The sequence below is a fragment of the Corvus hawaiiensis genome, chromosome Z (assembly GCF_020740725.1).
Source record: "Corvus hawaiiensis isolate bCorHaw1 chromosome Z, bCorHaw1.pri.cur, whole genome shotgun sequence".
Classification (NCBI taxonomy): domain Eukaryota; kingdom Metazoa; phylum Chordata; class Aves; order Passeriformes; family Corvidae; genus Corvus; species Corvus hawaiiensis.
In genome coordinates, this window is record NC_063255.1 from 55,757,392 (window position 1) to 55,774,856 (window position 17,465).

Genomic DNA, 17,465 nt, shown 5'->3' on the forward strand with positions numbered 1-17,465 from the left:
TCTTCATGTAAGTTAGCTAGATAACAGGAAAATCACAGAAAGACTGTAATTCAAAGACATTTTGTCGAACAATATTTACTACTATTTACCTCATCTATTACACCAAGGTTTTCAGCTTGTCTTCTGCACACCCATGTCAATGAATTGCTATTACTAAGTTATATTTTAACTAGTGGTAGATGTAGTAAATATGGGATTATTAAACACTGCAGGTTAAAAGGCAGTATCTAAAATATCTACCTTATTAGCTCAATACTATAATGAAAGATATAGTCAATAATATATCTTTTAATATAATTCATACAATAGAAAAATATATAATTATATGTATATAAAATATATAATGTAGTGCTAAGAAAGCATTAACTGTTACTTACCGCAGTAAAATACATATGCTTAATAATAGCATTTTTTATTTTAGCAAGTTGCATTTCAGACAAGACTTGATCTGTTTCTTGTGCAGCCAGGAAACAGTTCATCTGTGTATCTTCGGGACTTTGTATTTCATTCTGCAGACCAAAAAAATAATACTTTCTTTGTTTCAAAGCTAATGGTCTAACCAATTTTTATGTGCTAGGTCTTTCTATATATTGTATTGCAAACCGTATGTGCCTATGTATGTTTATGTAATTGTGTAAAGGTCTACATCACGTATAAGATAAAGAGATGCTGGTTTGGAAAACCATGAATGTTGTAGGAAGCTATAAGCACAGGAATGATCAAGGCAAGTTTCCCCATATTTATTTTACCTAACTCACTTGAAGTCAAGTCACAATCCCTGTGGCTGAAACAAGGACTGTTCTTCCAATAACAGATTCTCTCTCTGAGAGAATCTCTTCCTCAATTTGTCTATTCATTTTATATAGACCACTACAATGAAATCTTTTCAGTTCTAGCCTATAAACATGAAACAATTTAGTAATTTAAAATGTAATAGGTTTTTCTGTCTTTTTTTCTTTGATATTTTTGTCTGTTTGTCTAGTAATTAATTCTCTGAGTCCACCTATCATTTTTAACTTCTTCAGCACAGGGAATGAGGAAGCATTTCTCAAGTTGGTTTTGAACTCATTCTGAAAAGACTCTCAGTAACACCACAAAATAATTTTTGCTTGCAAAAAAAGAACTACAAAAAATATTTTAAATTTACTTCATGGATTGAGAACAATACATTTCAGTAAGAGTTTCAATGCATGCTCTTCATCAAAGATACACAGGTTAAGAATAAAACACCATCTTTGTTTAAGGTAAATACACAGATAACCACAGACTCCTCCTGCAGTGTGATGAGCTAAGAATCATCAGATAGATACAGGTGAAGTATTCCCTTGGCCATATTTTATTGTGAGCAGGTGTGGCAGACTTGGCATAACTTGCCTAATAATTCAAACACCTCAATCTGATGGGTGAATCAAGTCTGGGACATAACAGTAGGCAAAAAACACAGTAGTGCACACAATGACAAGGTGCAAGAAGTTTATACTTTTATGCTTTCAAGATAAAGTTCCAAAAGTTACATGCCTCATCCTATTTTCTGATTTGTCCTTAAATGTATCATTCAAAACAAACGTATTTGGCATGTGCACAACTGTATTTCTAAACAAATACTGAGAACAAAATTTTCTTGCACATTTCAAAAGAGAATGAAGTGGTTTTGGTAACTAGAACAGAGTTCTAAATAGTTTTTGATGAGCCATGGATAATTGAAGTCTAATGCATTAACTAGTCTTTACTTCTTATGGCCCTTCATGCACATTAGTTTCAATATGCTCATTAAAATACTCATATTGGAACAATTTATAGTACAATCTTGGCAAAAATTTATGAACTCCAGCATGCATCCAACAAAGCTTTTAAAGTCACTGTTTGAGACTAGCTTCCTAAAATCATGCATGTGTTTCAATATCCTGAACCAATACATTTGATGCCTTATAAATCAAATCAATGACAATCCCAGAGGGTATTTTAACAGTAGACTTAAAAGGCTGATATAATAAGAACAGATACCGAAATATAAACATGAAGCAAAGACTTAGTAAAAAAAAAAAAAAGAAATGACACCAAGAATGCTCTGAACATCAGTGGAGTTTCAGCTGCCTTGAAAAGAATACAATGCTATTTTGCTAAATCCATCATCTAGACACATAAATGGATGTTTAGGGGAGGAAGAAGATTTGTATTTGCTAGAAGTAGCAGTCATATAGCACGACTACAAATTTATGAAGTTGGAACAATCTAATGACTTATACGCCAAGTACTTCTGGGACAAAGAGAAAAGAGCATGTCCATAACATTCTTTGACAAAGCCTAATATATTTGGACAAGTGCTATGATTTGATTGCCTATTTTATTCTTTTCCTTTTAAGAGACTAGGAGCCTTGGCAGTTTCCTGAGTTCTTCAGATTCATTTAAACAGAAAGCTAATGTTCTCTTGATCTCTGAGGCGAGTTACTTCAACAAAATCTAAGCAAAAAAAGGTATGTGCAAGTTAATGGACTCGTTAAGATGGAAAGTTGTTATCACACCTGGGAGAAATTCAGGGTGCATAGCAAGAAACACATGATTTTGATAGAGATCAATAAAGGTGAGGTAGCCATAAAAACTTTACATTCATTCATCTATTAAATGTAAATGTCTATCTTAGCTGAAAGGTTTAAATGAGTGCAACTTCCCTGAACACATTTCATTAAGAGTAAGCACTAGAGTAAGAGCCCACACTGATAAGTTTTATTCAGGATGTAAACATTAAGACCTTCTAACCTTCTTCTCACCCTTTTGTAACACTTTAACTACAGGGAGAGCAAAGTGCTTTGATCAGAAGAGTCCAAAGGATTTGCAAATTTTAACAAACACCGTTTTAGCTCCCACTTGCTTGCAAACGTGGTAGTTTCAATCAGCAGTTGATTAAAGCCATCCTAGAGTCTGAGGAACTACCACACTACATGAATATTCTGAGGGCTTTGAGTAGTTCCAGATCAAAATACTAAGAATTTCTGAACAGTGCATCTGGTAAGCAAACAGCTATGAAACATGGGGCATCTCTCTTAAGGGAAATAGTAACACAAAATTCTGGTTCTAGTGAATTCTGCACTAGCACAGGACCATGTGCAGATGGTATCTGGAGACTACAGCCTCTTCAGACAAGCTGTTATAGTGTTCCATCAACTTCACAGCAAAAAAACCCAAGTTGTTCCTGACTTTCCACTTGTACTCGTTTTCCGGTAACTGGGCACCACAGGCAATAGCCTGGCTCTGCCTACTTTGCATCCTCCCTTTGTATTTGTAAACATCCACAAGCTTTCCTATCTCTTGGATGCATGGTCCCAGAATCAGAGAGTTGTCTTACCTTTAATCAAACTACAAAACATTCAGGCTGATTATATTCCCCTCCATCATTAACACTGCATTATTTATAGTAATAAATAAATAAATTAGTTTACTTACTTCAAAAAGGTAACGTCCTATATATTGCAAAGAGTAGTGTTGAGCTTCAGAGAGGCACTTTTTGTTTTGTAGAGGAGAAGTTTTACCACCGATGAATACATGAGTTATATTGTGCTCTGCATTTTTAGATGAACATATGGTTGCCTTTCCAGCTTTAAGAACTCTAAATAAACATATTTAGAAAGATGTATTTACTACATTATATTAACGCTGCCTAAAGCTACAATAACATTCACAAACTACAAGCATGCAAATGCAACTGAATAAGTCTTCTAGATGTATGGCACAGCACAAACTTCATTAGAAAGATAAAAGGGAACTTAATAGCCTTCAGAAAATGAAAGAACCCATTTAACAAAACATCCTTCTCTTCAAAATTTAACAGTACTAATTAAAATCAATGTACACCTCCAATATATCTGAAAGTTTCACCTGTGTACCTTTTCAAGTATCAAATTTGATGACAGCAGCTATAATTTATTGCATTATCCACCCCAAAATGATGATTTTTCAGTGCAGTTTTCCTATAAATTAAGCAGATAACAAAAAATGGCACACTGCTTTTCTGAAATGTAGTAAGATGTTTTCGTAATGCAAATATACATTTACAGCATTGGTGCTGTCCAGTATCATATACAGAAAAGAGATTTGCTTGTCGTTGGGGCACTGTTACACATAACAGTTTCTCCAGGGACAATTTCCAGACCTGTACAGCTGCAAGTGCTCCTATCTTTTAGGAAAAATGCCAGATAAAACAAAAGGTGGAAAAATAAGATCTCATGACATTCTGGATATGCATTCTATTTTTCATAATCCAGATATATAAAAAGAAAATGGTGCTGCTCTCACACACTTACCCATCCAACAGCTAGACACTAAAGGCAGGAAGAGCATAGAAAGGGGATAAAAGGCAAAGTGTTGTTAAATATTAGAAAATAGGCTTTCCCAAAAGCTATAGAGTCCTTTATGACTGAAAACAGTAACTTGCTGAAGACAAAAATATCTACCTGTCAGTGTTTTATGACTGACTAAAAGGATCCCCATGTTGAATGCATGGGAAACAGTCTGGAAAAAAACATCTTCCACAAAACTTGTTCATCTGTCTTACTGATGTTGTTCCTGTTAAAGGTTATTTCTATTGCAAGAAAAAGAAACAGACAGCATTGTGCGAGACAGCATTTCAACAGTGTTATCATGAACAGCTACATAAGCAGTTTTCACGGAAAAAGAAACAGCATTTTTCACAAGCATAGCAGGACACAGTAAGCTCTCCCACTCAGCCAAAATTAGCATACTTAAAATATTTTCAGTTGGCAAAAATCAGAAGATAGCAATTTTAATTACCTCCCCCCTTCCTTATGAAATACAGACAGACATACATTCTGTGATGTAGCACACAACCCTGTACTATGATCCACCAGAAAAAATGCACGTCCCTTCTTGGCTGTGCATGTGTGACCTGAGCAGTCCTAACAAACTGGGATCTCAATAGAGAGCTGGACAGTATCTGAATAAATGGAAAGCTCTGAAACAGTGTCAGGAGATGTTCCTTTTACCGTACCAGATGCAAGCAGTACTTAAATATGCACTGCTTTCAATTCAGGAGTAGAATTTAAAGCAATGAATCCAAATGCGTAGGAAGAGTATAGAAAAGAACCATACGTTCTCAGAATTCTTGTACTTTAGTTTTCTTTCTTTCTTTCTTTCTTTCTCTTTCTTTCTTTCCTTCCTTGCTTCTTTTAGTTTTATCTTTCTTTCCTTCCTTGCTTCTTTCCTTCATTTTCCTTCATATTTCTGTCCTGCCCTTCTAAACTATGTATACATAGTTTAAACAGCATACCAGAATCATCTGTTGTAGTACAAATTACATCTTCAGAGCTACAAGAACCTGTTACATAGATGTGACACAAAGACTGATCAGGTCAGTAACAGTGCAGCCCATATCCATAAGACACAGTCAGGTCATCCAGCCAAGTGAAATAAAGTATCCAGTTCCAGCTACTATTTAAATCTAACACCCACACAAAATAAAAACTGTAAATCTTGCCTCATTAAGGAAGTTTCTGTTAGCAGCTTACTTGATAAAAACATATGCATGTTATTTTTAACACTATACTGAAAGAAGGCAAGAAAAGCAGTAATGTTACAGATTTAAAGTCATCATAAAGCATGGAAATATATTAATGAAAATAATTCAGAGTTTGGATAGCTGGAGGTTGTTATGGACCAAATTAACTGAGATGGAACTCCTACCTTCTAATACATGGCATTCGTTTATCACCTCTCTTAACAAGGAGGACAACTTTCCATCTGTGGAAGGCCCCTGGAGCACTAGAGTTTGTCAGTTCTTCACGCCATCTTTTAGGTGCAGATTGCATTTGAGGTGAATAATGGGTGTCTCTTTCAATTTCATATCCCCATTCGTACGTTGCTTCATCAAGCCATCTGCCACTTTCAGCACTATTAATTATGTACTCCTTAGTTAGTACCCACTTTCCTAAAAAGAAAATGAACTGTCAACCACAAAAGATTTTTTGTGCAGACAAATGGCAATCAACTGAAGAACTAATATAAAATTAACTTAAACCTTTCTTGTGCAAATAAAAGCTGGAATTATAAGTACCATTTTAAAAACTTCTTCCTATTACAAGAGTTCTCCACTTCAGACTTTAAAAATCTCAGAATCAAAAATCTCACAATACCACTGAAAATGATTGCTTTGTTTTCTTTTAATGATGAAGTATCTTTTTACCCTTCCTAGATAAAAATACTTGTCTATCTCCTCAAAAATCTCAAACACATTTTTTCAGCTTCCCAGATTTTGTTCTTAGGACTTTCACAGAACATTGTTAAGCCCTTTATTTTTAATACCATTTGACACTTATACAACTGTACTACTTTACTACCTATGATTTTAAAGAACTGCACATTAAACATATAAGCTAGCATATACTGCTAGTGTAGTGAATATCAATATTCGGGGGACACACTTTTAGACTTTTTTTCTTTCCTCTTTCTTCTTTTCACATCCTTTTCTCTCATCCCTTGGCTCCACCTCCTCTGCCTCTCCTCTTTCATCTTCCACATGTATGCTTTTGATATAGTATGTAATGATATTCCCCTTTTCTCTGTCTCTCTCTCTTCTTACAGGTTCAGGTCAAGAGCAGTGGTTAGTACCCTGCTCCTGTATTGAAACACTACCTACGGAAGACACTGTAAGAGAAATTGACTTGAATTGTGCGAACCTAATTGGTTTCACAGAACAGCAGGGTTGACTGACAAAATGTCTCAGTGAAGGAGCACAGATGGCACTTCAACAAAACCTAGCATAGGTACCAGTAGATTTATGACTGGAAAACATATACTGTGCACAACCTGGATGTTAAAACCACTTTCATGAAAAGTTTCCATCTCAAAACCTCTGTCAGCTAGGAAGTACATGACAAATGGCATCCTTGACAGTATTTCTGCTGAACTCTGTGGAGTTCTAAATGTGTTTAAACATGATCTTTCTTCATTACTTGGAAAACCACACAGCAGGAATGAATATACTCTCTGCCATCAAGACTAAGAGCAATGATTATGCAAAAGTAGCACTTTTTCTGGATTAAAAAGTATTAGATGGTATTGGGGAAGATTTGCAGTTAGAGAAACATGAGAGAGTTTTGTGTTGCCATGCAGACGCTACACGTACCATTTCCACTCTGTTCAAGAAAACATCTCCAAATTTTAAACTCCAAAAAGTAAGAAAACATTAACTCAAAGGTTTAAAATTGCTACAATGAAGTGCCGTACCAGAAACCTATATGCATTTTAATATTTTTTTCCCAATGGAAACTTTTGGTCTATCTAATTTTTGCTAGGAGTGCAATCAGAATTTTATGATAGTACGAAGAATCATACATACATACATATATATACATACACACATATTAAAAAAATATATATATACTTATACCCCCCACTTTCTAGCAGTAAGAGATGATTGAAAATGCTTACTAATATGGTAGGAAATCAAGGAATTTACATATATCTTTAAACCCAAATGTATGTTTAGTCATTTGTCTACTGTCTCTTAATTTAAGATTATCCATCCTAACAATTGCTTTAACACTTTGGTATAATATGATATAGGGAAGATAAAGATTATGCTTAAAAATGGTATTGTGATATCTCATAACCACAACAAATTCAAACCTCATCACAGAATCCTGACAGGTAATCAGCCTATAAAGAAATCTTATAATACAGAATTTTCATTCTAAAAGCATTTTAGTTGCTTATGTATGGAATTTCAGCATCAGGCCTTAGTTAAAGAGGAAGGACCAGAAGCTTGTGTCAGAATGGCAAGAGCTTGGAATTTTCTCTTGCTGCATAAACAGGAACTTACAAACAGTGACCTTTACCAGTGAATGTTCCATGTGAATTTGTTGTCAAAAATCTATGCTGACTACAGGTGTTCATACTCCCTCTGCCCTCTTTTAAGCACCCAAATAATTTGGGCATGACTTCATTATCTAATATAACACAAAGTTTTCTGTTTGAGAACAGAGGCAGATCCAACATAGGGAGACAGCAGGAATACCATGTAGGAAAAAAAACCAAAAAAAAAGTGGACTTCACTTCATCATAACACTATGTTAAAAATGAAGGTTAATGGAACAAGAAGAATGAGGGTTCATGAGACGTTCATTCACAAAATGAAAACAGATAACTAAAACCCTTTCAAGGGTCGTTTCCAGACTTATGCTGTGATGCTGTGAAATTAACCAGGAAATCTTTTACTCACCAGCAGCGCAGGCAGCTAAGACCTTTTCACTCTTGCACAGCTTTTTTGCTACAAGATGTGTACAATTTCTGTATTTCTAACAAAACAAAACAACACACTTGTATCACTGGAAACATTTAAATTCTTTGTCTATTTATACACAACTAACCTATTGCACAATCCTTTCTTCTAAGGCTTGCATTTTTACTTCCTGCTCAAACCCTCTTTGCTGTTTTTTAATGAACAATACCTTACTCTCTATAAAAACACAGTTCAGCTTGAACAGACATTTGAGCAGTGCCTTCTTCTCTTGTTTTTTAAATCCAGTTATTTGTATTATCCTTTTCTGGCTGCCACTTGCCATCTGTTGAAAGAGAGAACAATCAAAAGGGAACATTAACTCACAAAATATACACCATGAAAAGTTGCTTGCAAGGCCTGACTAGTATTTACTACTTCTCTTCCAATAAAATGGGAAAACACACCAAAAGGAATGAATACTGGTACAACACATTTTAGCTCTCACTGCCTGCCGCAGCAAAGACACCTGAAAGGCGGTAACGGACTAGCCTGAGACCCTCAAACTGCAGCCTGCAGTGGGCCGAGCCCCCAGGTCTGGCATCTCCTCTCCGCACCCAAATGCCCGGAGGTTCAGTCCTTCGAACCCTGCTCCGCTGTCGGAAGTGCGGGCCGACCTCCCATCGCCCCGCAGGGGGGAACCCCGCCGCCCCGATGCGCCATCGAGGCGCGGCGGGCTGGCGGCAGTCCCGCTCAGGAGGTGAAGAACGAGCCCCCCCGGCTGCGGCGGGGAGCCCTCCGGCGCTCCCGTACGGAGGCCATGGGAACGGGTGCTGTGCCAGCGCCTTACGGTGCGGTGCGGTTCTGCGTTCCGCTCCGCTCCGGCCCGTCTCGCTGCCCGCCAGGCGCCGCAGCCCAGCGCGTTCCCGCCTTCCCCCCTCCAGCCCCCGGATGTGGCGGAGCGGCCGTTCCGGGACGTTGTTACTGACGCTCCGCGGTCGCCGGGGCCTCCGGCGCGGAGCCGCAGGGGGATCCCGGCCGGGTAAGTGGCCCCGGTGGGGCTGCCCTTCCCCTCCCCGTTACCGTGCGGCCGGGCCTTGGCGCCGAGCGGGACACGGCTGGGGTCCGCTGCGGCCGCTCACGGAGCACCGGCGTTCCCCGCGGCCGCCTTCTCTCCTGTGCGGCACGGCAGCGCGCTGCGCAGTGCCCGGGCTCCCCGGGGTCCGAGGCGCTGGTGGGCGCTGGCACCTGCAGCGGGAAGGCGGCGCCGAAATCCCTCTGAGGCGGCCCCGGCGGCGCAGCGCTCCAGGCCCGGCTTCAGCGCGGAGGGGGAAGGGGCGGTCCTCCCTTAGAGCGAGAGGAGGGGGTCCCCTCGAGGCGCGGGGAGGCGGGGGCAGGCGGGGGCCGGGTGGCGGAGGGCGAGCTGGAAAACGCGCCGACGCTGTTTCGGAGTCTGGAAATCACCGTCGCTGTTGCTCGGCAGAACTAAAATTGTGAAAGGCGGTCTGGCAGGGGTGTGTGTTGGTCTATAGGCAAGCTGGAACAGGCTGGCTGTAAGAGTCAGGAAAGAGACCAGGGATTTCTGACCCTCAGTACCATTTTCTCAGTATACTGGAGAAACTTTTCGAAATTTCAAAGCCACATGATGGCTGGTCCTCACAGGGCCGGTGAGCAGATACTGCTACAGCCAGATAATGAAGCCACATCTTTTTGGTGAGGGCTTTCTGCCCTTTTGGTGTAGGGAAGGCATTCTTGCCCCTCTGATGAAGTTGGTAGAAACTTTCGTTACGAGAGTCAGTGCTTGATTTTTTTTCAATTACAAATCAATATGAAGAGATCAAAATAATATTCAGCTTGTACTTCAAGCACTCGGTGTAGAATTCAGAAATGTAGAAATGCCAAGATTTGCTGTTTGTGAAACTTTGTTTCAGCGTCCTGCACTTTATTTTGGTCCCTTCTGTATTTGAGAGATGACTTTTGACTATTTCTGTCATGTAATTCAGTGAACAGATAGTGCACAAGAAGTCTGTTGGTGCTTCCTAGCAAATAGAAGTAGCTTTGCAGAACACTTTTATTCGGTTTTTCTACAGTTTGGGAGTAGAATACATGCATTCAAGAAAAAAAGAAAAAGATTGAAATGCCTCTTTAGACAACTGAATTGTACTTTCCCCCCTTCCATATAAATCTCATGTGACAGTGGACAAGTCACCCTGTACTCATTGAAGTAGCTCTTTCATATTTAAGACCTGTAAATTGAGATAGGTACAACAAAACTCACAAGTGCTGAGTCTTTATCACTGTAGCTTAGATCAATAGAAGCTATGCTTTGAGCTCACCACTGCTGTAAAACATAGGTATTCCTGAAACACCAAAACCACATAGCTGCAGACATCTAAAATTTGACAGTAGATTGGACACTTGGTTTAAATCTGAGTTTCCCAGATTCCAAAACAGAAAAACAGTTGTTCCAGGCCTCAGATGACTCTTGTCTTGCTGTTTATAAAGTATTTTGGTACCCCTGGTAGAGGGTTGGGTTTGTAACCGGGCAGAAACACCAATTTAGTGTAGTGGTTTGGTCCAAGATACTCATTACTGTTTATCTTCTGTGAGATAAGAATTAGGAGAAACGCAAAGCAGGCACCAAACTTGAAAGAATATAAAGAAGTTTATTTAACAGACCTAAAAGAAGAAAAAAAGTTATACCACCTTCAGAACTCTCCTCCTCCCCCACCGTCCTCCCTTCTCCCACTGACAATGTAAAAAGACAACCCTTGAGATGTTCAGTCTGTTTAGCACTTCCATGATAACCTTGTTTAGTCCATTTAGAAAGAGAAGTCTCTTCTTGCTCGTGCTATGAAAACATTATCACAACGAGACAGTCGCCCGGGTTGGTTCTCTGCCCACATGTGAGTCCCTTCCTCCCGACTTGCAGCTTTTCCCGCAACTGCTTTCGAGGGTCCACTCTTGAAGTTTTTTGGGGTACCATTTAAAGGTTGAGCCATTCAGAAACAAGAACAGAGGCCCTTCTCCTTCCCTGGGAGCAAAGGATCTTCCTCATCTCCATCTTTAGGACTATCTCTGGGAGCATCTCTAGGAACTGAGGTTTTCTCCTTTCCCATTTGGAGCAAAAGTCCTCATCGCTTCCATCTCTCCCTGTCCAAACCTCTCATGAAATTACAGCTGCGTCAGCATCTGCCTATCTCAGCGCAGGTGCTTTTGCTTATGAGTTGAACACTCCACCCCCCATATCTTCATGAAATTACAATGGGATACTCTGACATATCATAGCTTCACAACAGAATTTCAGCTTTAAGCATCTCCTCTCTCTCTTCCCTCAGGTTTTCAGCTCTTCACAGCAATAAAAGGGTTAATCTCACCTCGGCCTTGCAGCTTTGCAGCTGGAATGTTGAATTTTTCTTATCACAGTGGAGAGGCGGGAGAGCCAAGCCGCTCTGGCTGCCCACGGCAAAGCAGTGGGGTGGTTCCGCGGGTGGAACAAGGCCCATCGGCTCCAGGATGGCCGTGGCCCAGCCCGGCCTGGTCAGAGCAGGGCCTGGGCTGGGCCCACTGGGCCCCGCTCGGGCCCCGCAGCCACCTGTGCCAGCGCTGGAAACGAGAGAGAGCTTGGGGGTGGAGTTTGTCTATTCTCAAGTGTGCATCACAGAGGCGGTCACAACTTTAAGTGGCTTAGAGAATTGTCCATATTCAAACTGGCCAGCTGATAGGTTCTGTCAGGTCCCAGAGGAAGCTGTAAGCACCCCTATGCAAGGACATCCCTTCCGGGACTATGCTTGCTAACCTATGACATGCCTACTGAAGTTTTTCCTATCTCTTGTTTCCTTAACGTTGCAGTTATATTTTTGCACGCAAGCATGAAGAAATAACCATCAACAACCTTTGTCACTAGTCTTTTTACAAAAATGACACTAAAAAAAATCTTAAATATTAAGAGCTAATATTCAGACTGCATTTGTTGCTTGCACTTCTCTATTGACAACGAAGATTAGTTGCATGTTCTATTTTGTACCTGTTGCACCTTTATACTTTTACTGTTAATTTGTCAGGACTGTAAAGGTATTGATTTTAACTCTTGTAAACTTTTACTTTATTTTAAACAGTTTAATTCTTACTAACTAGGAGTAGCTACTGTTGATTACCTAACTGATAACTAACAGCAGTTTTATGTCACAGGACTCTTAACAGGCTGGAGAGGTCTTCAGCATATGATACTGTAAACTAACTCCTAGTGAAGCAATTGTATAAAAAGCTGTGAAGCTGTGTCAGGGGAGATTTAGATTAGATTAAGGTTCTTCACCCAGGGGATTGTTGGGCACCGGAACAGGCTCCCCAGGGAAGTGCTCACAGCCCCACACCTGCCAGAATTCAAGAAGTGGTGTGACTCTTGTGCAGGCCCAGGAGTTTGACTTCAATGATCTTTGTGGTCCCTTCCAGCTCAGGATATTCTTGATTCTATCATTCATACTTATATGATGACCATTTCTTACCTTTAAGAGTTAACTTTTTTCCCATGTCTCTGGCACACAACATAGTGTGGAATCAAAATAACTGAGATCCCAAACATTTTGTATCTATTTTTTCTTTAAAATACATTGTTACCAATATGTAGCTTTAAGAAATTAAGTGATACCTGCTAAGTTTGGATTTCACTTACTCCCTGATTCTATTATTTGGTTCATTAAATGCCTTAAATATTTTCTTTCTTTCCATCCTTGTTGTGATCTCATTATGGTAGCTAAGTATTTCTTATGTCTCATAGGTCTCATAGGGAGCAGGCTTTTTAACGGATGTATTTTTAAGTTCCTCTGGGTTTCTTTATTCTTTTAACATATTTGTCAAGTATATAGTTCAGTTGCTCAGTATGATAAATTATATTTAAGCAGATTCTCTCTGGGTTTTAGATAGTATCCACTGTTACCCATTCTCTTGTACAGTACATGTGACATATTTTATAAAAATTAAGAAGTAATTTTCAGTGCTACACACATAGTATTTAATTTCTAAAACTTCAATTACATTTTAAGAACTATCAAGAATGGCTGTACAGCTCTCATGTCCAGTTCATTAAGAAGCCAAGATCAGAGAAATATTCCTTTTCTTCTATCACAGAAAGATTTTATTTACAGTGTATCAGGTGTCCATCTCTGTCAGACCTCTTTTCTTAATTTTATTTCCTAGAATGAAATAAAGAGAATTTTCATTTTCATGACACTCTTCTGGCTTTCTACCTTACACTTTTTATTTCCTTTTTGTTCTATGCATATTAATATTACCGCCATGTCTTCTGCCTTGAAATTTCACTTCTTACATTTCCCACAGGTAGCTATTTTACTTCACACAGTTATCTTTCTTCAGGCCTTATTGGTGCTGCTGCTTTCTGTGTTATCACTGTTGATCCTTGTCCATAAATCTCAGTCTGTATCTCAAAGCCTCTGCCACTTTTTCCTTAACTTTGCAAGTTAGGATTTCTTTTTCTGTTTGTTCTTTTTGTGTGTGTATGTTTTGTCTGTCATAAGCGTTTTGCCTTCCTATTTTGAAAATTCTGTGTAATTACTTGCATATATTGATAGTGATAAAGTCCATGCAAAAGCATCTTCTCCATTGTGAAGTATAATCTGACAGAATTTTTTATCTAGTGGAATATATTTTGTAGTATGTGCTTAAAATACTTGCCATCATGCAAACAAGATTATCAGTTGACTGATTAACTGAAATAATCCATTGGAGCTTTTTTCTTCTGTCTCAACATAACATGTATACTTTTTAAATGATACTCCCAATGCAATAGGCAAATATTTAGTTATCACATATTTGTAAAAAAAAACCAGTCCTGAAACTACACTGAAAAATCAGTCATAAAATCTAAAACAGTATGAAGTGTCTCCACACTGCCTTCGTGTGGATAAAAATCTAACTTTATGCCACTTAAAGTCAACTTTTTCTTCATTATGAAACACTTTCTGGTTTTATTGAAACTGAAGGAATTTAAATTTTCTTCTGTAGTGATAAGGGATTGCAAGGATTAGAAATAATACAGTGTAAATCCACAGGAACTACAGGAGCTTCTTAATAGTAATCATCTTTCTATAAACATACCTGTAGTTTCTTTCATGAGCTAGTGAATAAAGGAAAGGCAGAACAAGCATTGTGAAAATTGCTGCTTTTCTTCAAGCCTTACTGATTATATAAACTCTCAGTTATCATAACTTCATACTTATTTTTAAAAACATCTTCGTGTTCTTCTCAGGATGTATCATTCATATTTCTTTCATGTAACCATTTTTGCTCCAAAGAACATTTATTTTAATGACTATTACAAGCTCAGCCTGTCTTCTCATCCCCTTGCATTCATCTGCCTTTTTGCCAGTTCACATTCTGTTAATGTAGGTCAGTGAATCAATGTCGATGGACATATGTAGAGAGCACAGAATAGTGTTCAGCAGCTTGTTCAGTAACTCTTCTGTACATGAGGCAATGCTATATTCTTCATGTGTATTAACTCACTCAGTAATGAATTAGTGAACTGTATTTTATTAGTGTACTTTCAGTCTCTCATGTCTTGGACTTAGGTTTTGGTTGTTTGTTTCTTTTAAAATATAGGTATGGAATGGTTTTATTTTACATTTAATACTTAACTTTCCTACCACATAAAGTTCAAGTTTCTTTTCTTTTTCTGACGTGAGTTAGTCTGTTGCTGCTTCTTAGACCTTCCTAATCATATCACTGCTCTTCTGCCCTGTCCTAAATGCACTATATACCTGCCTGGAATACTTAATTGACCTAGTTCCCCCACTGGCCTTCTAATATTTTTTCCTGCATAGGAGATCCATTCTGATGTGATCAGCAATTTTTCATTCATCAAAGTCCTTTCACCTTCTTTTTTTCTCTTTTTTTTTTTGAGAATGCCTGTAAGCTCATTCACATTGTGTTTGCTGATTACTTGGTTTTTGGGTTGTAAAACGCATTTTCTTTGTCTTTTGGTATTTTGTTCTTCTCTAAGTAACTGCATTTAAAATGGTAAATGTAGGTAATGCTCAAAGATAGTGTAAATTTTTCTTAATAATTCAATATTGTTAAATATAATCTATGTATACTATGAAAATTCCAGAATGGTTTCTTCTTTGCAATAACACCTCTCTCCGCCCAGTTTTATTTCTGACTAGGCTACTGCCAACAGCATGCCCAGAATGCGGATAAACATGAACCCTGGCTCATAGACATTAGAAAATCAAGTTAGACATCATATAGCCAGTGGGGTAATGTGTTACATTACACTTTCTACCTTCTCTGCAGTTCACTGTACTTGACGTCAGTATAGAGGGAAAAGGTAGAAATGGTTGTGGATGGAAGAAGGAAAAAAGTTAGGAGAAAGTATGGCATGAATTATTGTAGAGTAGATAATGAAGATGCAACAAGAGCAAGAAAGTATCAAAATACCCTACAGAATATTACAGATCTGTTTTTTTATCAGTATGTAACTGGAATATAAAATTGTGACATATGGGTATCAGACATCGATTTTCTACTGAACGTGAGGTTCATAGAATGTGATGGGTTAGAAAAGACCTTAAAGATATCTAGTTTCAACTCACTACAAGCTCCCTTTTAAGTATTGAAAGACTACAGTAAGGTTTCTTCAGAGGCTTCTCATCCCCGCACTCAACAGCCCCACCTCTCTAAGCCTGTCTTCATAGCAGAGGTACTTCAGCACTGCGATCATCTTTGTCACCCTCCTCTGGACTTGTTCAAACAGATCCATGTCCTTCTTGTGTTGGGGGTCCCAGAGCTGGATGCAGTGCCCCAAGTAGAGTCTCCCCAGGGCTGAGTAGAAGTTTGAGTGGTTAACAGAGGATCATAGAGGTTTAATTATCCCTTAAGGTGGAACACCTGTTATCAACAGATCTTGCAGATCTTCCTTGTCCATCTGCAGGTAACTCTTCCCATGTTTTGGTGGTGCAAAGCTTAAATGTAGATGGCTGTTCCATATACATGTAAGGACAATATCGCAGGAGAGGGAATAAAATGGAAAAAGAGCAGGATGAGGATTAATGGGGAGACTAATTAGGAGAATTTTATGTGTAGCATATTGGAGATACGTGATTTTAATCTTCTGAGGTAAATGGTAAATGCTGACTAATGTGGTAAATGTGACATGACAAAAGATAGCCAGGTTTTTGTGTGTAGCAAAAACCGCTTCCAACACACATACCTCCTCCCTTTTGATTGTGTCTGACAGTTTGATTTGTCCTAAGATGAAAACACCCAGTAGGAATTGTCCTAAGGTAAGAACATCAGCTGAGAATTGCAGGAGGAACTGTCTGGTTGGTTGCATAATTGATGTATTCCAGAGATGGGAGATTGACTTTGGTGCACCTTGACCAGCAAAAGGGTATAAAATGTTGCTGGAGACTGGGCAAACTGGTCTCCCGAGCTTGCAGGTAGCTTCTGGGTGAAACACCTCCCCCTACCCCCCAGCAGGGATGCCTGCAGGGTACATCCAACCCAAAGGCAGGGAAAAAACCTTTTGGAGGTTTGAATAAAAAAGCAGTAAGGTCTGGTCACATACACAGATAAAATCCTACAGTAGTTCCATAGGTAGTTTGTTGTTTTGTAATTGAGCATTCTGTAAGGCCAAAGACTGTAAACCTGTATGTTTCTAGCTGAGCCTCTGATATAATAACCCTTTAGACCCACTTAGATACTGCATTAACAATATTTAGATACTCTATTAGCATTAATTCTAATCATGGTCATCCACATAATCACTGTCATATTTCTTGTGCCTGACTGAGTCTTCTCTCTGCCACACTGCTATAATTGGCATAGTTGGCAGGACAACTTAATCAGGCATATTGAGCAGAGCATTTGCACACCTTTAGAAGGAAATTTGTGTGTTCAAGCACAGGAGACTAGAAGCGGACAGTATGTCATCTCTCAAAAGAACTTTTACAGTAAATTAATCTGTCTGGTTTGAAAGATGCTTCCAGATACTGGTTTGCTGCAATATTTGGAGGTATAAAATAGGCCTGAATGAATTATATTTGGAAGTGTTTCCATATTTAAGTTACTTTTCGGAGTAACACATCCACGTCTTAAATCTTTTCAGTAAATATGATATTGGAATGATTTTGTCTCTGCAGGAGACAGTGTAGAATTATCTGAGGGACTTCGTCTAGTTAAAAAGGTGTATGTGTACATGCATCTGTCATGAAATATATAG

The 17,465-nt window shown here is 38.8% G+C and overlaps 2 protein-coding genes across 11 annotated transcripts in view; one reads left to right on the plus strand and one right to left on the minus strand.

The window, feature by feature from the left end:
* Nucleotides 1–9,576, minus strand: part of SLF1 (SMC5-SMC6 complex localization factor 1) — a 34,670-nt gene extending 25,094 nt beyond the window's left edge. For 2 of the 6 annotated variants that reach the window (XM_048292983.1, XM_048292979.1), the window contains exons 1-5: nt 8,460–8,921; nt 8,231–8,306; nt 5,695–5,938; nt 3,442–3,604; nt 378–509 (exon numbers count right to left, since the gene is read on the minus strand). In XM_048292983.1, coding sequence (XP_048148940.1) covers nt 378–509; nt 3,442–3,604; nt 5,695–5,938; nt 8,231–8,306; nt 8,460–8,606 — 762 coding nt within the window. In that variant the 5' untranslated portion in view covers nt 8,607–8,921. The other 4 variants (XM_048292982.1, XM_048292980.1, XM_048292981.1 and 1 more) reach the window with 4 other exon arrangements.
* KIAA0825 (KIAA0825 ortholog) overlaps nt 9,188–17,465 on the plus strand; it is a 242,690-nt gene continuing 234,412 nt past the window's right edge. For 4 of the 5 annotated variants that reach the window (XM_048292974.1, XM_048292976.1, XM_048292978.1 and 1 more), the window contains exon 1: nt 9,188–9,269. The gene's annotated coding sequence lies outside the window, so the exon portion shown is untranslated. The remainder of the gene's footprint in view (nt 9,270–17,465) is intronic. The other variant, XM_048292975.1, reaches the window with a different exon arrangement.